Genomic DNA, 13,536 nt, shown 5'->3' with positions numbered 1-13,536 from the left:
CACACACGTTTACTTCATGTAAACACACAGCAGCACGCTGCACATGGACTGTGTGTCTGCTCCACTCAACAACACACTACTCTGCTTGCCTGTCAGCAACACTGTGTGTGTGTGTGTGTGTGTGTGTGTGTGTGTGTGTTGTGTGTGTGTGTGTGTGTGTGTGTGTGTGTGTGTGTGTGTGTGTGTGTGTGTGTGTGTGTGTGTGTGTGTGTGTGTGTGTGTGTGTGTGTGTGTGTGTTGGAAGGAAAACTGCAGCAGACTCAGGAAATGAGCAGGCTGACACTGCAGAGCTGCGAGTTAAAATGCCTTCCACATACCACCACATTGCACACACACACACTCTGTTGTGTGATTTCCACACTTTGTCACACACAGTGAGCAAGTTGCTGATGGACAGGCATGTACTGTTAGTTGTACTGTTTCTCTCTCTCTCTCCCTCTCTCTCTGTCCCTCTGTGTGTGTGTGTGTGTGTGTGTGTAGCTAGTGAACGAGGTTCTTGTCATGTCAGTGTGTTTCAACTGCAGTGTTGCGAGAGCAGAACTCCTAATTTTTTGTCTTTAATCTCTGTCTGCATTTACACTGCAGTTCACTAACTACTTCTGGTGGACACTTGGCTGTGTGTGTGTGTGTGTGTGTGTGTGTGTGCGCGCGCGCGTGTTCTAATTATACCCTGCACCTCCCTGTTTGTCTTCAGAGGAAGTTAAAGGAGAAATGGATGATGTTTTTCTCTTTAATTCTTTCAGGACTTCTCTGTTGTTTTTCTTTTTTTTCTCAAGGAAATTTCAAGTCTATGTTTATTTCCTCTGTGTGTGTGTGTGTGTGTGTGTGTGTGTGTGTGTGTGTGTGTGTGTGTGTGTGTGTGTGTGTGTGTGTGTGTGTGTGTGTGTGTGTGTGTGTGTGTGTGTGTGTGTGTGTGTGTGTGTGTGTGTGTGTGTGTGTGTGTGTGTGTGTGCACGATGCAAAGTGATTTAGGTTGACGGTAAAATGGAGATGCCTGCTGCATCATGGCAGTCACATCCTGACATTACAGCCGGCAGTCTATTTGTGTGCGTGTGTGTTACAAACACTGTTGAGACATTCAACTTAAACATGGTGTCCCTGTCTGCTGTCCAATGGCCTGTAAGTCATCTATTGTGTGTGTGTGTAACTTGATGCTTGTTTTCCATAATCACTGAACTACAGTGTGTCATTTCCATGCTTTTGGAATGCCTGTGTGTATGTTTGTGTGTGAATGAGATCTATGTGTGTTAGTGTGTGTAAAACCAGATGTTTCTCACATTCTGATGGACAAAAGCCTGTCTGTCCTCTTTGCTGATACGCAGGAACAAACGGACGCCTCTTGACCGCAGACTGAGATCACCATCAATGGATTCCTTTGAGTCTGCGTTGGGCCATTTTGAATTTGACTTGATTACTTCATTACAAATCTTTTCCTTTAGTTTGTCCAGCGTGTTCATGTGCTCGGTTTGTGTCTCTGTATTTAGATGTAAACACTGTAAACACTTAAATCTGCTTGTGAGATGAAAGATTTCATGAGGTCAGTGTAGGGTCAGGTCCTGCTTTAGCATGACGGCACCTTTCATTAGATTTTCCCCTTTGTTTACTATCAGTGAACTGCTAAACATGCATCACTTCACCGCTGAACGTGTCCTGTGGCCACATGGACGCTGCAGTGTGTGGTCGTCTTTCTTGTGTGACTCTTGAAATCAAAGGTCTATTTGTAAGAAAAGTAGATTTTTGAGTCTTATTCCCAACTCGTCAAATACTGACGCATTGGCATTGGGACCATCCCAACCTACCATCACTAAACATCAGTATTTGACGAGTTGAGAATGAGACTCAAAAATCAACTTTTCTTACTAAGTGTAGATTTTGTCACTCAACCATTTACTGCTGTGGAGTACCTTAGGCACAACACTATTTATGTTATCAATACTATATCATTGTAGGTAGCAGAGGGATGACGTCTCAGAACAGGAGACACATTTGTTCAGAAGGCCTGAGGCCTGAGGGAGACACTGGTGTTTTTCTGCCCTGACTTCTCAAAAAAAAACTACTATGATCCACAGACAGTAAACAACCAGTTTTCTTTCTAGCTGCTATTATTAGTGGTGAATACAGTACAGACAGTACTGATAACTTAATAATGTAGAGTTTACTGTTCTATATTAACATAACATAACGCAACATATTTCAGCCATATTAAAGACTCCAATGTTTGCATGCTTGGCTCATAATCTGGTATGTCTTACATTCCTGCTGACCACCATGACTTTGATGACGTTTTTCCAAACTGTCCAGCAGCCATTGATATCGGTTCATGCTGATGTAGTACGATCAACAGAGATATTAACTAAGGTAGATAAATTCACATAATTTCTTGTTAGTGTCTGGAGTCATGCAGTTGAGAGCATGGTCTGCTGAAGATAAAAATCACCATCTTGTTAGTACCTTGTGCTCCTAGGAGGCTCAGACAACTGACATCCGAGTCGGCTGTTAAAGCATTTAAAATCTCTGCTTTTGGAAAATAAAACCCAGCAGAATAACAATTTGCAAACATTGTCCTGAAAGAGAAACGTGAATTTGTTAGTTTCTGATTTTAAACTATTATTTGGTCTAAATTGGCACCAATTTAGAGATTGTTTGTGTGTTTATAGTTGGAACCAAGTTTAAGTCCAGGATCACAGAAGGAATGTAGAAAATGTCTGGACTGGTGCCGTCGAACAATTATGTATACATGTGTGTTTCTGTGTATCGGCAGGAGGCACGAGGCAGGTCTGTAGTGAGCCAGCTCTTACCTAACATTGATTTCCAAGGTAAGAGAATGCAGCTGCTCTCTCTGCCTGGTTTTTCATCAGAGCTGAAACCAAATGAAGCCAGATGTTTCCTGCTGGCTTAAGTCACAGTACAAGTTTTACTGCCGCTCTAACTTGGCCAACAGAGAGAGAGAGAGAGAGTGTGTGTGTGTGTGTGTGTGTGTGTGTGTGTGTGTGTGTGTGTGTGTGTGTGTGTGTGTGTGTGTGTGTGTGTGTGTGTGTGTGTGTGTGTGTGTGTGTGTGTGTGTGTGTGTGTGTGTGTGTGTGTGTTAATGTGAGGTAATGTAATTGCGGTGAACACATGTAAACCTTTTTCCCTCTCTTTATAACAAGCCCTGTTTTTTCACAGTCCTTTGAGCCTCTTCCTGTCGTTCTCTCTTGTGCCAGGCAGAACTCATGTTTATAGAAAGTCAGTGAAAGTTTGAACGATCTCTGTGGATAAATGAGATTGTTGAAGTGTATAATAGGATACAGCACAACATCAAAAATAACACTGAGCAAATTGTTGGTCATAAATACAAAAGCAACATGACTGAGTACAGATGTATGAAATTAATTTACAGACACATGCAGGATGCACAAAGTAACTACAGTCCATCTGTGTGAATGAGCCCATTCATGATGGACTGTGTGTTTAGATTGGTTTAAGAATGGGCATGAAGATTCCTCACGTTTAATATTAGACAAGTTGCCTGTTTAACCTCATACTTCAGACTACAGCTGTCATGATATCAAATTTTCACTGGGTAATTACCGTGGCCAAAAGAATTCACAGTAGCAATATTTTTGTGATGAATATAGAAATAAATAAAAAATGCTCTCAGTCAAGTTCATCTTAACTTTGTTTATTGTGTGTTTTGTCTGTTTTTTGTCAAGTGAATAACATTTGTTTTACGAGTTTAGGGAGGTGGAGAGAGTCTGTGTAGCCTGTCATTTCAACATGATTTTGTACAGCAGTAGTAAATCAATGAGTAGCAGCCACAAACCAGCTAGCTAGCAGTTAACTGTTAGTCCAGCCTTTTCTTTGTCTTTTTCTGTTGTATGGCAGTTTGCAACCAGTGTTAAGGCACATTACCGCCGCCTGTTATAACAGAGAACAGAAAGAAACAAATTATTTACACAATATCATATGTGTTCTATTAACACAATATCGATATTAAATTTTTGGATTATCACGATTATAATCCATACCAGTTATTGACGACAACCCTACTTCAGATAGAGGAGCTGTGGTTTGGGGTCCGGTTTGTATGTGATAGTATTTAGTCCAGTTAGTCTGTTGTCTTAGGACTACCAAGTCTTGAATGGTGTTTTCCCCGTCTTCATCACAATTTTCACGTTTTCTGTCAAATTTACAAATGGATTGTTTGTTAGATCTTTTTAATAAATAAATGTTTGGGACTAAGCTGTGGATTTTGAGATTTAAAAGAGAAAAATAATAAAAAGTAAAACCAGCTGTTCTTGGACATGGACTGTCCCCATGGATGAGGTGGTCCTGTGCTCACTGTCTTTATTTGAGAAGACAAATGAGACCAGGAGAGTTAGGGTGAGAACAGAAAGAAATCATGAATCACCTGAGCTCGTAAGAGAGGAGGGAGGCGATGTGTGTGGATAATAACGGATAATAACAGCAACAATGATGATAATAAAGTTAATGTTTTTAAGTATTTAATAAGAAGAAATGTAGAAAGAACAGGGTAGGCTCCCCCCAGAGATACTGTCTAAAGCATTATGAGAAATCAACAGCACTGAACAGTGATAACCATTCGAATGATCCAGTGTTCAAATATTACAGAAGACTGTCTCCTCTGTGATCACATCAGTGTGAGGATGGTCATTGGTGTCCATCCACAAAATAATGCATCACTCACAGGCCTGAGGAATAACACTGTAGCACCGTGTCCATCCCCGACAGCAGTCATGATGTCGTCAGGACAAGCAGGACTGCCGGGGTCTCCCTGTTCAGCTGGAGATCAGGCTGCTGAATGTCATAAAAAACCCTGTCTCTGCCAGGTTGATCAGACAGTATTAGACTCTTAGCTTTGGAAAACAAGTTTAGAAATGTTCCTAGATATACAATGAGTGAGATTTGTGAATAACATTATGTGAAATGGTTGTCAGTGGTTTTGACAGCTTCCAGACAGTCCCAAGGTATCTGGTGATGTGGATATGGAGTGCAGAGAGGGTTGGGTTAGGTAGCAGCATCAGCACAACATGATGGAGCTGTAGAGGTTGGTGGAGCTTCATCAAGGACACTTGAAATACTTCCCTGTGTTGTCAGTAAGAGCGAAGCAGAGATCTCTTATTGTTTGTCACTTAACATTTCGTTCCTCTCTCAATGCTATTTCTTTGTGTTGCAGTCTTCATGTCCCTGGTCTGGTGTGAAGAGGAGGGCGTCATAGCTCTCAAGGGAGTTCAGTCTCCTTTGGTTTTAGGAAAGAATGTGTGATTCAGTCCACAAAAATGAAGCGAGTTTGAGACATTGTGTTTCACATTTCCGTAACTATAGAACTACAGTCAGTGCTCCCCCTTACATCCTCTGGATAAAAACAAAAGAGCCACTCTGTAATTTTTTAGTTCCAAATTCAGCATTATGAATTGCTTGTTTTATGTAAAGTGGGGTCCAAAAGTCTGAGACCACATTGAAAATCTCCAATATTGTCACCTGAACATGGAAATAATCAGAAGGTTTGAGGATTCAGAAAACAAATGAAGTGTCAGCAGTCAAGCTATTATTCTATTCAGGAAGTGTAAACACTGTACAGAAACTGGATCAGTTGTATCCTAACCACGAGGAGGCCGAGCCAAAGTGAGCACAGCACACCGTCAGGAGATCAATGCATCAAGCTCAGTTCACTGAGAGATAGAAAAGCAACTTCATCACAGATACACAATTCACTAATACCCCTTCCACTGGTCAAAAATCCCACATAAACCCACTAAGATCGGGCTTTACTGTGCAATGAGAATGTGTAAACTCAGCATTTACACATTATTTTTATCACCTCGGCTCAGCTGTGATCTAATCTTAAGTCCCGGGTAAACAGGCTAAATTCCACCGTGCTTTTTTAAAAACCTGTGTAGACCCAAGTCCAATCAGCAGTGGTCCTGTCAGAAGGCCGTCTTGTAGTGTCTCAGGACGAGCAGCAGTTTCTAAACCACTTCTGAGGAGGGAAACAAGGACAAACACTTGAGGTGGGCTAAGAAATACCAGAGTTCCACAGTGGACGATGCAGAAAGTCCTATTTACTGATGAATCACAGTGATAGATTAGTGTCAGTAACAGGAGGTCGTATGTGAGGAGACAAAAAGGGGAGAGAATAACTAGTGGAATACTGTCAGATCATGCTGGGAGAACACGAGTCAGCAGGTTCTACACTAACTTGTGGAGTCCATGCAGCTCTAGAGCATGCTGTCATTAAAGGAAAAGGGGGACAAACCTAACGCTGAGATATTCTGACATTCATGGACAGTTTTCTACTTTTCATTCAAACTGTTAATCTGATAGTATCATAATAAAAAAAATTGTAGTACATTTAAAGGAAATGGAACATAAAAGAGTTTTGACCAGATTCTGCTGTATATAATTTAAAATGCAGCCAGTTTTTCTTCAGTTTGCAGATGTAACTAATGCAAACAAAACTTTGACCACATAAGAAAACTAACTTGACCTGTCAAACCATTTGAGAGTCATGGCAGGTTCTGGTCCTGAGGTTTAATTTGTGGTGCAAGCCTTTTTTAATAGATTCTGTTCTGTAAGCCGTTAGTTTTCTGCACTGAATTTTGATAGAAATGTATTTATTTTGCTATCATTTGGAGAACCATTGACTTGACACTTATTTGTCACTAAACAGATTGAACACACACACACACAGAGTAGCATGCACATATGTTTCATGCAATGCATGGAATAGAGACCGTGGTAGCGTAATTGTTACCAGGCATGCCACATGGCCTACGCAACAATGCTGGTTCTGTTACAGCTGGCGACTTTCTCGACTGTAAAGCTTATCATGTATTTTCTCTCTCTCTCAGGTATCCCCAAACCTCGCACCACGTCAGAGCGAGCCTTGGCTGCCCAGGGTACTGCAACTTTCAACACCAAACCAGTAGCCACTCAGCAGCCAGCATCAGGGTCGGCCGGACGACCCACGGCACCCGCCGCATCAAAACTTCCTGTTAAGGGATTACCCACAAGCCTCAGTTCCTCGTCCCTGGGAAGCAACGAGAACAATGGAGCCACGAACAAAGGTTAGGAGGAGCAGAGTGTGTGTATGTTGCACACACGCACACACGCACGCACACACGCACACACACACACACACACACACACACACACACACACACACACACACACACACACACACACACACACACACACACACACTCCTTCTCAGATTCCCTAGGGTGAGCGACATAACAGAGTCTCTCCAATATACAGTCTTTTCCTTTCTGTGTGTGTGTGTGTGTGTGTGTGTGTGTGTGTGTGTGTGCGTGTGCGTGTGTGTGTGTGTAAAGAAGAGGAAGTTAAGTCAGCAGTGATGGGGAAACCGCACCAAAATAAACACCTGATGATGCAGTGTGTATGTGAGAGAGACAGTGAGTGCAGCAGAGATCTTTGTATTATATTTCTCTAGTGAACTGGTGTGTGGACATGGTATGTTTTATGTACTAGTAGATGCTTAAGATAAAGATTTGTACATCACCCAGTTGAGTGTGTTACACATCTACACATGTCTGTGCCTCAGAGTCAAGTGCTGGCATATCATGGCTTCATCCTAATCATCTTTAATATACAGTCAATCAGTCATTCTCAGCTCAGACTAACATGTGTCTGTCTTTAAACACTTGAATATTAAGGCGGCTGACAGGTTGGTAACCAGTTCACCTACACTGAAACTGTGACGTCCCCATAAAGCCGGGGGATGAATGGAGTAACATATTAAATATACCAGGAGTAAAAGAAGGAGAAAAGGGGATGCAGGAGTTTAAACACACACACATTTGTTTACGAAATCAACAAAAACACGCAACTTCAGAGCAAGAAAGATGCCGTTGTCTGCTTATATGCTCTGGCTCTCGTAGAGTACAACAGCCACCGACTGCCCACTTGCACCGACAGCGCTTTTAACATCACCAGGCCTAAATGGTGAGTGGGATCAGGTGTGCACCTCCACTTGCAGGCAAAGAGGGGGGGGAGGAAGAGGGCAGTACCTGAGGGAAAACAAGACCACAGAACACAACCACACCCACAGCACTAGGGCCGCAACAGAAACATGTACTGTACGTTACTGTTGAATAAAACTAATCTGTATGGCGCTTCAGACACATGAGACACATCAATGAACCATCATTTGTAATGTTGTGATGGAACATTCCTATTATATTCATCAATCATGTTAGAGGTGATTATATAATGTTTGTGAGTGAGGATGATTGTGGTGCAGCTGACTTTAGGACTGGACTAAATGTAGTTAAAAAGTGAGTTTTTGTTTGAAGGCACAACGTCATAATGTGTTCTGACAACATTTCCGTGACAATGTTTAAATTCACACATATATGGTCATTAAATGCTGATGAAACGCTACGTCATCTACACATACAGACCAGCTGGATGCAGGAAAGCTTACGGAGCAAACAAACTTGGCTACCTAACTAAGAAAAGAAGCAGACTGACAAAAACTGAGCAAACCAAAAATGTAAATGAATGTTTCTAAAGAAAAATTTAGATTTATTTTACTATCTCACGTCTCTGTCAAAATATGTTTTGAAATATTTGGATTGGGTTTGGGGGTTTTTTCAGTTCTGTATAATTTTTCCCTTCTCAAAGGAAGGGCAGTCACACTGTTGGAGCCTGTCCTAGGTACTTATTTATTTATTTCACTTATAAGTGTTATTCCTTTGTAGCAGATCTCATTTGTTTTTTTCTCATTTGGCCTCCCAGCCTTGCTGCTTATAGGCTCTACAAAGCCCTAGCCATCCACCTAAACATAGACTGAAAACAAAGAGATGTGGTCAGAAAAAAGGGTACTTGGAGTCTCACAGAATTATTGACATTTCCTTCTGTAGTGAAATGTAATAAAAAATGGGACTTCAGTTAACAGCTCTACAGTTTTTCCCACTCACACAGTAATAGTAATGGTTACACATCACTGTGTTGTTATGGTTACCAGATCACATTTGAGATTCCCAGTTCCCATGGTAATATTTAGCTTCTGTATCTGGTGGTGTCAGAGATGAGCATCAGTGTGGTTCACCTCCACACAGTTGGTTTTATGTGTTCTGTCATGTTAGAAACACAATTTAGCAATGACTCATTAATTATGTGTGTATGTGATGTGTCTATTGTTTATGATGTGTCTATTGAAAGTAAAGGTTGAGACTCAAACTCTGAGGGCATTACAGAAGACTGTACGCATGGAAAACAGGAATCCACCAGTACGTCAGTCTTTCAGTCAAACTTGGATCTGGTCTACGTGTCATCTGAAAATACAGTTTCTATGTTGTATAATGACATACAGACACATCTGGCGGCACTCACTCAATACCAGTTTTATTTTTTAGTATGTACAAATAAGACACAACACGCTCGACTCAAGTAATAACTTAATAACTGAGCTGATAGCTAGCTGACTCCCTCTTGTAGTAAATAGGAGAAAAGAAAAATGAAGGACAGCTCTCCCTGTGCTGTCATTGACTTTTATTTCATTTTTTAGTACGTAAATGGTTAATATTAAAAAATAAAAACACACTAACATAAAATAATTTCCCTGCAGATGTGTAAGTGAGACACACTGCCTGTGCTGTTGGTTCAACTCCACAAACCTCATCTGTGCTCTGCATCATGCACTGCCACAGTGTTGGTTTTCTGCGAGTCTGGATCGGTTTCTAATTGCTCAGGATATATGAATAAAAAATTGCATAGGAACAGCCAATCTACTCACTGATAGTCTGATTTGCTTATGCAGGCAGCAGTACTAAATTGAGACTGTTAAAGTTAAAAGTTAGATGTAGTACGTTTAACATTACCCAACACCTTCACACATCCTTGCACGCACACATGCGCACAGATATGATCTTTTCCAACATGGACAATGTTGATGTCATCCTAAAATCCTTCATCATCACAACAGCTGCTGTAGTAATATGTTCGAACAAATAAGATGCTATGAACTTTGCGTCTCTGTCCTCCCAACAACATACACACTGATAAAGCCCACATGCTTTCATTTCTGTCATGTCTCGTTAGTACAAATGGAGCAAACTAACTACCCCAGACAGAGAACAGCCATGACATAACTGCCTAAACAGCCTCCTAATGCAATCTCTGAATGATTACAGCAGTGGTTCTCACACACTTTGTGCTTGTAAACTCCTATAGATTTTTTTACAAACATATTTTGTAATCAATTATTACAGAACTGCAACTTCAGTGTGACATCTTACTGAAAAAACGGAACATGTCAACTTTATAGTGGAAGCATTAAAAGTGCTTTACAGCCCCCCCCCTACAGCTTCGATGGCATGGCAAAGCATTCTCCGTATTTTAATAACACCTGTATCTCCTTTCCTCCAGCATCTTCAGGAGCTCCATCACCAACAGGGGCCAAAGCAGATGAGCGACCCAGCAGAAGCACACTTCCTGTGGGCAGCCCAAGCGCAGCAAAGCCCCTCATCTCCAACACTGTAGCTCCTACCAGTGACACAGTCACCAGTACTAACACTGGTGTGACTGCTGCTCCAAAGCCTGCAATGAGGAGCAGAGCTCTGTCACTGCAGGCCAGGACCACTGCTACAGGTGTGTTTTGAGCATGTGTGCGTGTGTGTGTCTAGGTGAATGACCCAAAACCTTCACAGCAAATTTATAGATAACACACTGTTAAGTTACCCATTTACTTACTGTTTTCAAGTCGTGGTAAGATTCCAATGTCTACGTTTGAAGGCTAGTTCCAGTGTTTTTCTGTCAACATTTTAATCAAACCTCAAAGGCAAACGTCATTGGTCTTGATCGTCACCTGAGTGGTCTGAGTTTTAGTCTAATTAGCAGCTCATTCATCAGCATTGATAGCTGTGAGTGTGTTTAGTGAGAATCAGATGTGCTCTGAGGGCATGGCAGACATTGTGTTGTGTCATAGTGTGTCTGTAATGATTTGGAACTGACTGGGTCATTGAAGTGTTTCATGTTCATTACAGAACCCCATGACTGGAAAAAAAGGATTATCAAAGATCATGTTCTCGTTTTCCACATGAATGTGTCAGAAGAATCTACTTTCTGCCATGTTGGTCAGGTTTGTTGATGCCACAAGATTGTAGTTTATCTTGAAAACCTTTCATTCAAAACCCAAACAGCAGCAGAAACATGGGGAAAAGGAAATCTGTTCTGGCAGAATCAAACTCCATTTTACCAGCTGTCCCCTCCAAGAATAAATGACTCAAACAAAATACATATTTTCCATTGATACGGTTCTGAGGAAATGCAACATTAAACTCCTTTTCAGCATATTTCATTGTATTTCAATAAATGCAGTAAACATTCACAAAAAATATATACATTTAAACTTAGGATGGATTTCTTTTTCTGCGCTCTTTCCTGCGATCAACAGAGCTAATTACTGTAAGTACTTTTCATACACACCTTAGTAATCGACAGTTTTGTTTTTAGGGCTAAGAGACACTGTAATGATGCCGTGTCATTTTTGTGTAACTGTGTAGGAGGGCTGGTAAAATTCTAACTTAAATTTTTAAATTCTAAATATTCTGTGTGTGTGTGTGTGTGTGTGTGTGTGTGTGTGTGTGTGTGTGTGACGCAGGCAGTAAGTATTGATTGTGTGAACAGCTCTGTGTCTGGTGGAGGCATAGCTTTATAAATCACATGACTTACCTTTCCTTTGCGTCAGAGGAAAGAAACAGACAGCTGTTTCTGTGCTGTACCCCATCTGGCTCAGAGACTGGATAATACCCATGATCGTACCACAGGAAGCTGAGACGCTAGCTTTTAAACACTGAATGAGGAACAAAGAATAAGAGAAGGACAATGGAACATTAAACAAACAACTCCCTGGTCCTACTCATGCTTCTCTGACTTAAAATCCTCTGTGGTGTTTAATGCTGAAACTCGGTATCTCTCAGGAGAGAGTGGAAACGGAGCACAACGTCAATTTGTTTGAACAGTTGTAGTTTAACTGCAACAGGAATGGAGGCCCTCTAGAGAAGATCTGCGATGGGCTCTGATTCCTTGTGTCCTCTCCACAGGTCTGAAGACGCCCACAGTCACCAACCACAGCACAGCCAAGACAGCAGCAGCCAATCAAACAGCAGCAAAGACGGCTAATCATCTGGCCAAGCAGGCATCCCAGTATCCCTTGCAAAGAAGTGGCTCAGCAAGACTCAGTCGACTGAACAGCATAGGTAAGTGTGTGTGAGAGGCTGTGTGTGTGCGAGCGTGTGTGACCATTACCTGCTTGTGTACTTACGTTGGCAGGCAGAGATGTTTGTGTGTAAATGGCTGCAGGTGTGTCAGTGTCTCAAAACCACATTAATCCCAGGATTCTTGGCAAAGGCTCTGGTGGCAAACATCCAGCAGTATCAGAGCCTGTGTGTGTGTGTGTGTGTGTGTGTGTGTGTGTGTGTGTGTGTGTGTGTGTGTGTGTGTGTGTGTGTGTGTGTGTGTGTGTGTGTGTGTGTGTGTGTGTGTGTGTGTGTGTGTGTGTGTGTGTGTGTGTTGACATGTGTGGTTGCATCTTAAATTATATTGAAACTAAAGCACCTGTTAAGTTAAGTTAACCTGTTTCATCTGGCATTCTGAGGGCTTGTAGCAGAGCGTCACTATGTGCCAAACAAGGATGATTTGACTTCAAAATGTTCCTCTTTGCTCTCTTCATGTGGTATTAGCAGTGGTTGTATACACGGGTTCAGATGATGCAGCTCTTTAAAGCCAGTGTTGGGAGTATTGAGATTCTCATAGCCTGGATTTTGTGCTGCTAAATAAACTTCAATCATAACTGAGTGTTTCCATGAGGAGTAAAAGCTTCTGAAATGCTTGTGTTGAATCTGATCTGTGCCTCATTTGAAACTGTTCAGGTGAAGTATGTGTCATAGATGAATTTGTGGAACAGTTATGTAATAAATATGCAATCAGTCTTCCTGATATCAGAGATCGATAATGCAGACTTGATTTGTGCAAAATACTGTGCATAATGATTGTGAGATATTTGCTCAAACACTTGAACGCCTGTCCCTTTTGTAGACTTCCATCAGTCTAGACCCAGTGAGAGACTAAAGCCCCTTTTGCATTGGACTGGTATTACCGAAAGGACCTCAAGTAGTTTGTAATCATTTTGGAGGACTGTCTGTGGTTTGAATCCTGTGCAGTCTGCCATGTTGGTAATTTGTAAGTAAGAACAAACAAACAGGTCAGGTGGTATGAGTCCTCTGTGAATCATCACGTCTGTGCTTTGGGGTTTTATTTCTTTTTAAACATATTTTCTGTTGTCGAACAACTGAACAAGTAAGAAATATGATCGCGCCTCATAATGTTGAACTGCTGTCAACATTTGTGCTGCAGATATAATGACATTTAAACGTGATGGCAGAAGGTCAGGAGCAACAAAAGGTTGTCACTGTCCAGACGCCTCACCTCTGAAAGTTGATGATACACAGAGCGTTGACATCAAAGTGTGTGTGTGTGTGTGTGTGTGTGTGTGTGTGTGTGTGAGTGTGA

At 41.6% G+C, this 13,536-nt stretch overlaps 1 protein-coding gene across 1 annotated transcript in view; it reads left to right on the top strand.

The window, feature by feature from the left end:
* The window catches only part of LOC311263939 (uncharacterized protein), a 61,895-nt gene that overhangs the window by 18,664 nt on the left and 29,695 nt on the right, over window positions 1-13,536 (top strand). The window contains exons 4-7 of the mRNA XM_084364340.1: window positions 2,762-2,816; window positions 6,852-7,067; window positions 10,393-10,614; window positions 12,069-12,224. Of these exons, the coding sequence (XP_084220466.1) occupies window positions 2,762-2,816; window positions 6,852-7,067; window positions 10,393-10,614; window positions 12,069-12,224 (649 nt within the window). The remainder of the gene's footprint in view (window positions 1-2,761; window positions 2,817-6,851; window positions 7,068-10,392; window positions 10,615-12,068; window positions 12,225-13,536) is intronic.

The sequence above is a fragment of the Pagrus pagrus genome, assembly GCF_965226575.1.
Source record: "Pagrus pagrus genome assembly, chromosome: 2".
Classification (NCBI taxonomy): domain Eukaryota; kingdom Metazoa; phylum Chordata; class Actinopteri; order Spariformes; family Sparidae; genus Pagrus; species Pagrus pagrus.
This window is presented reverse-complemented; position numbering and strand designations above follow the sequence as displayed.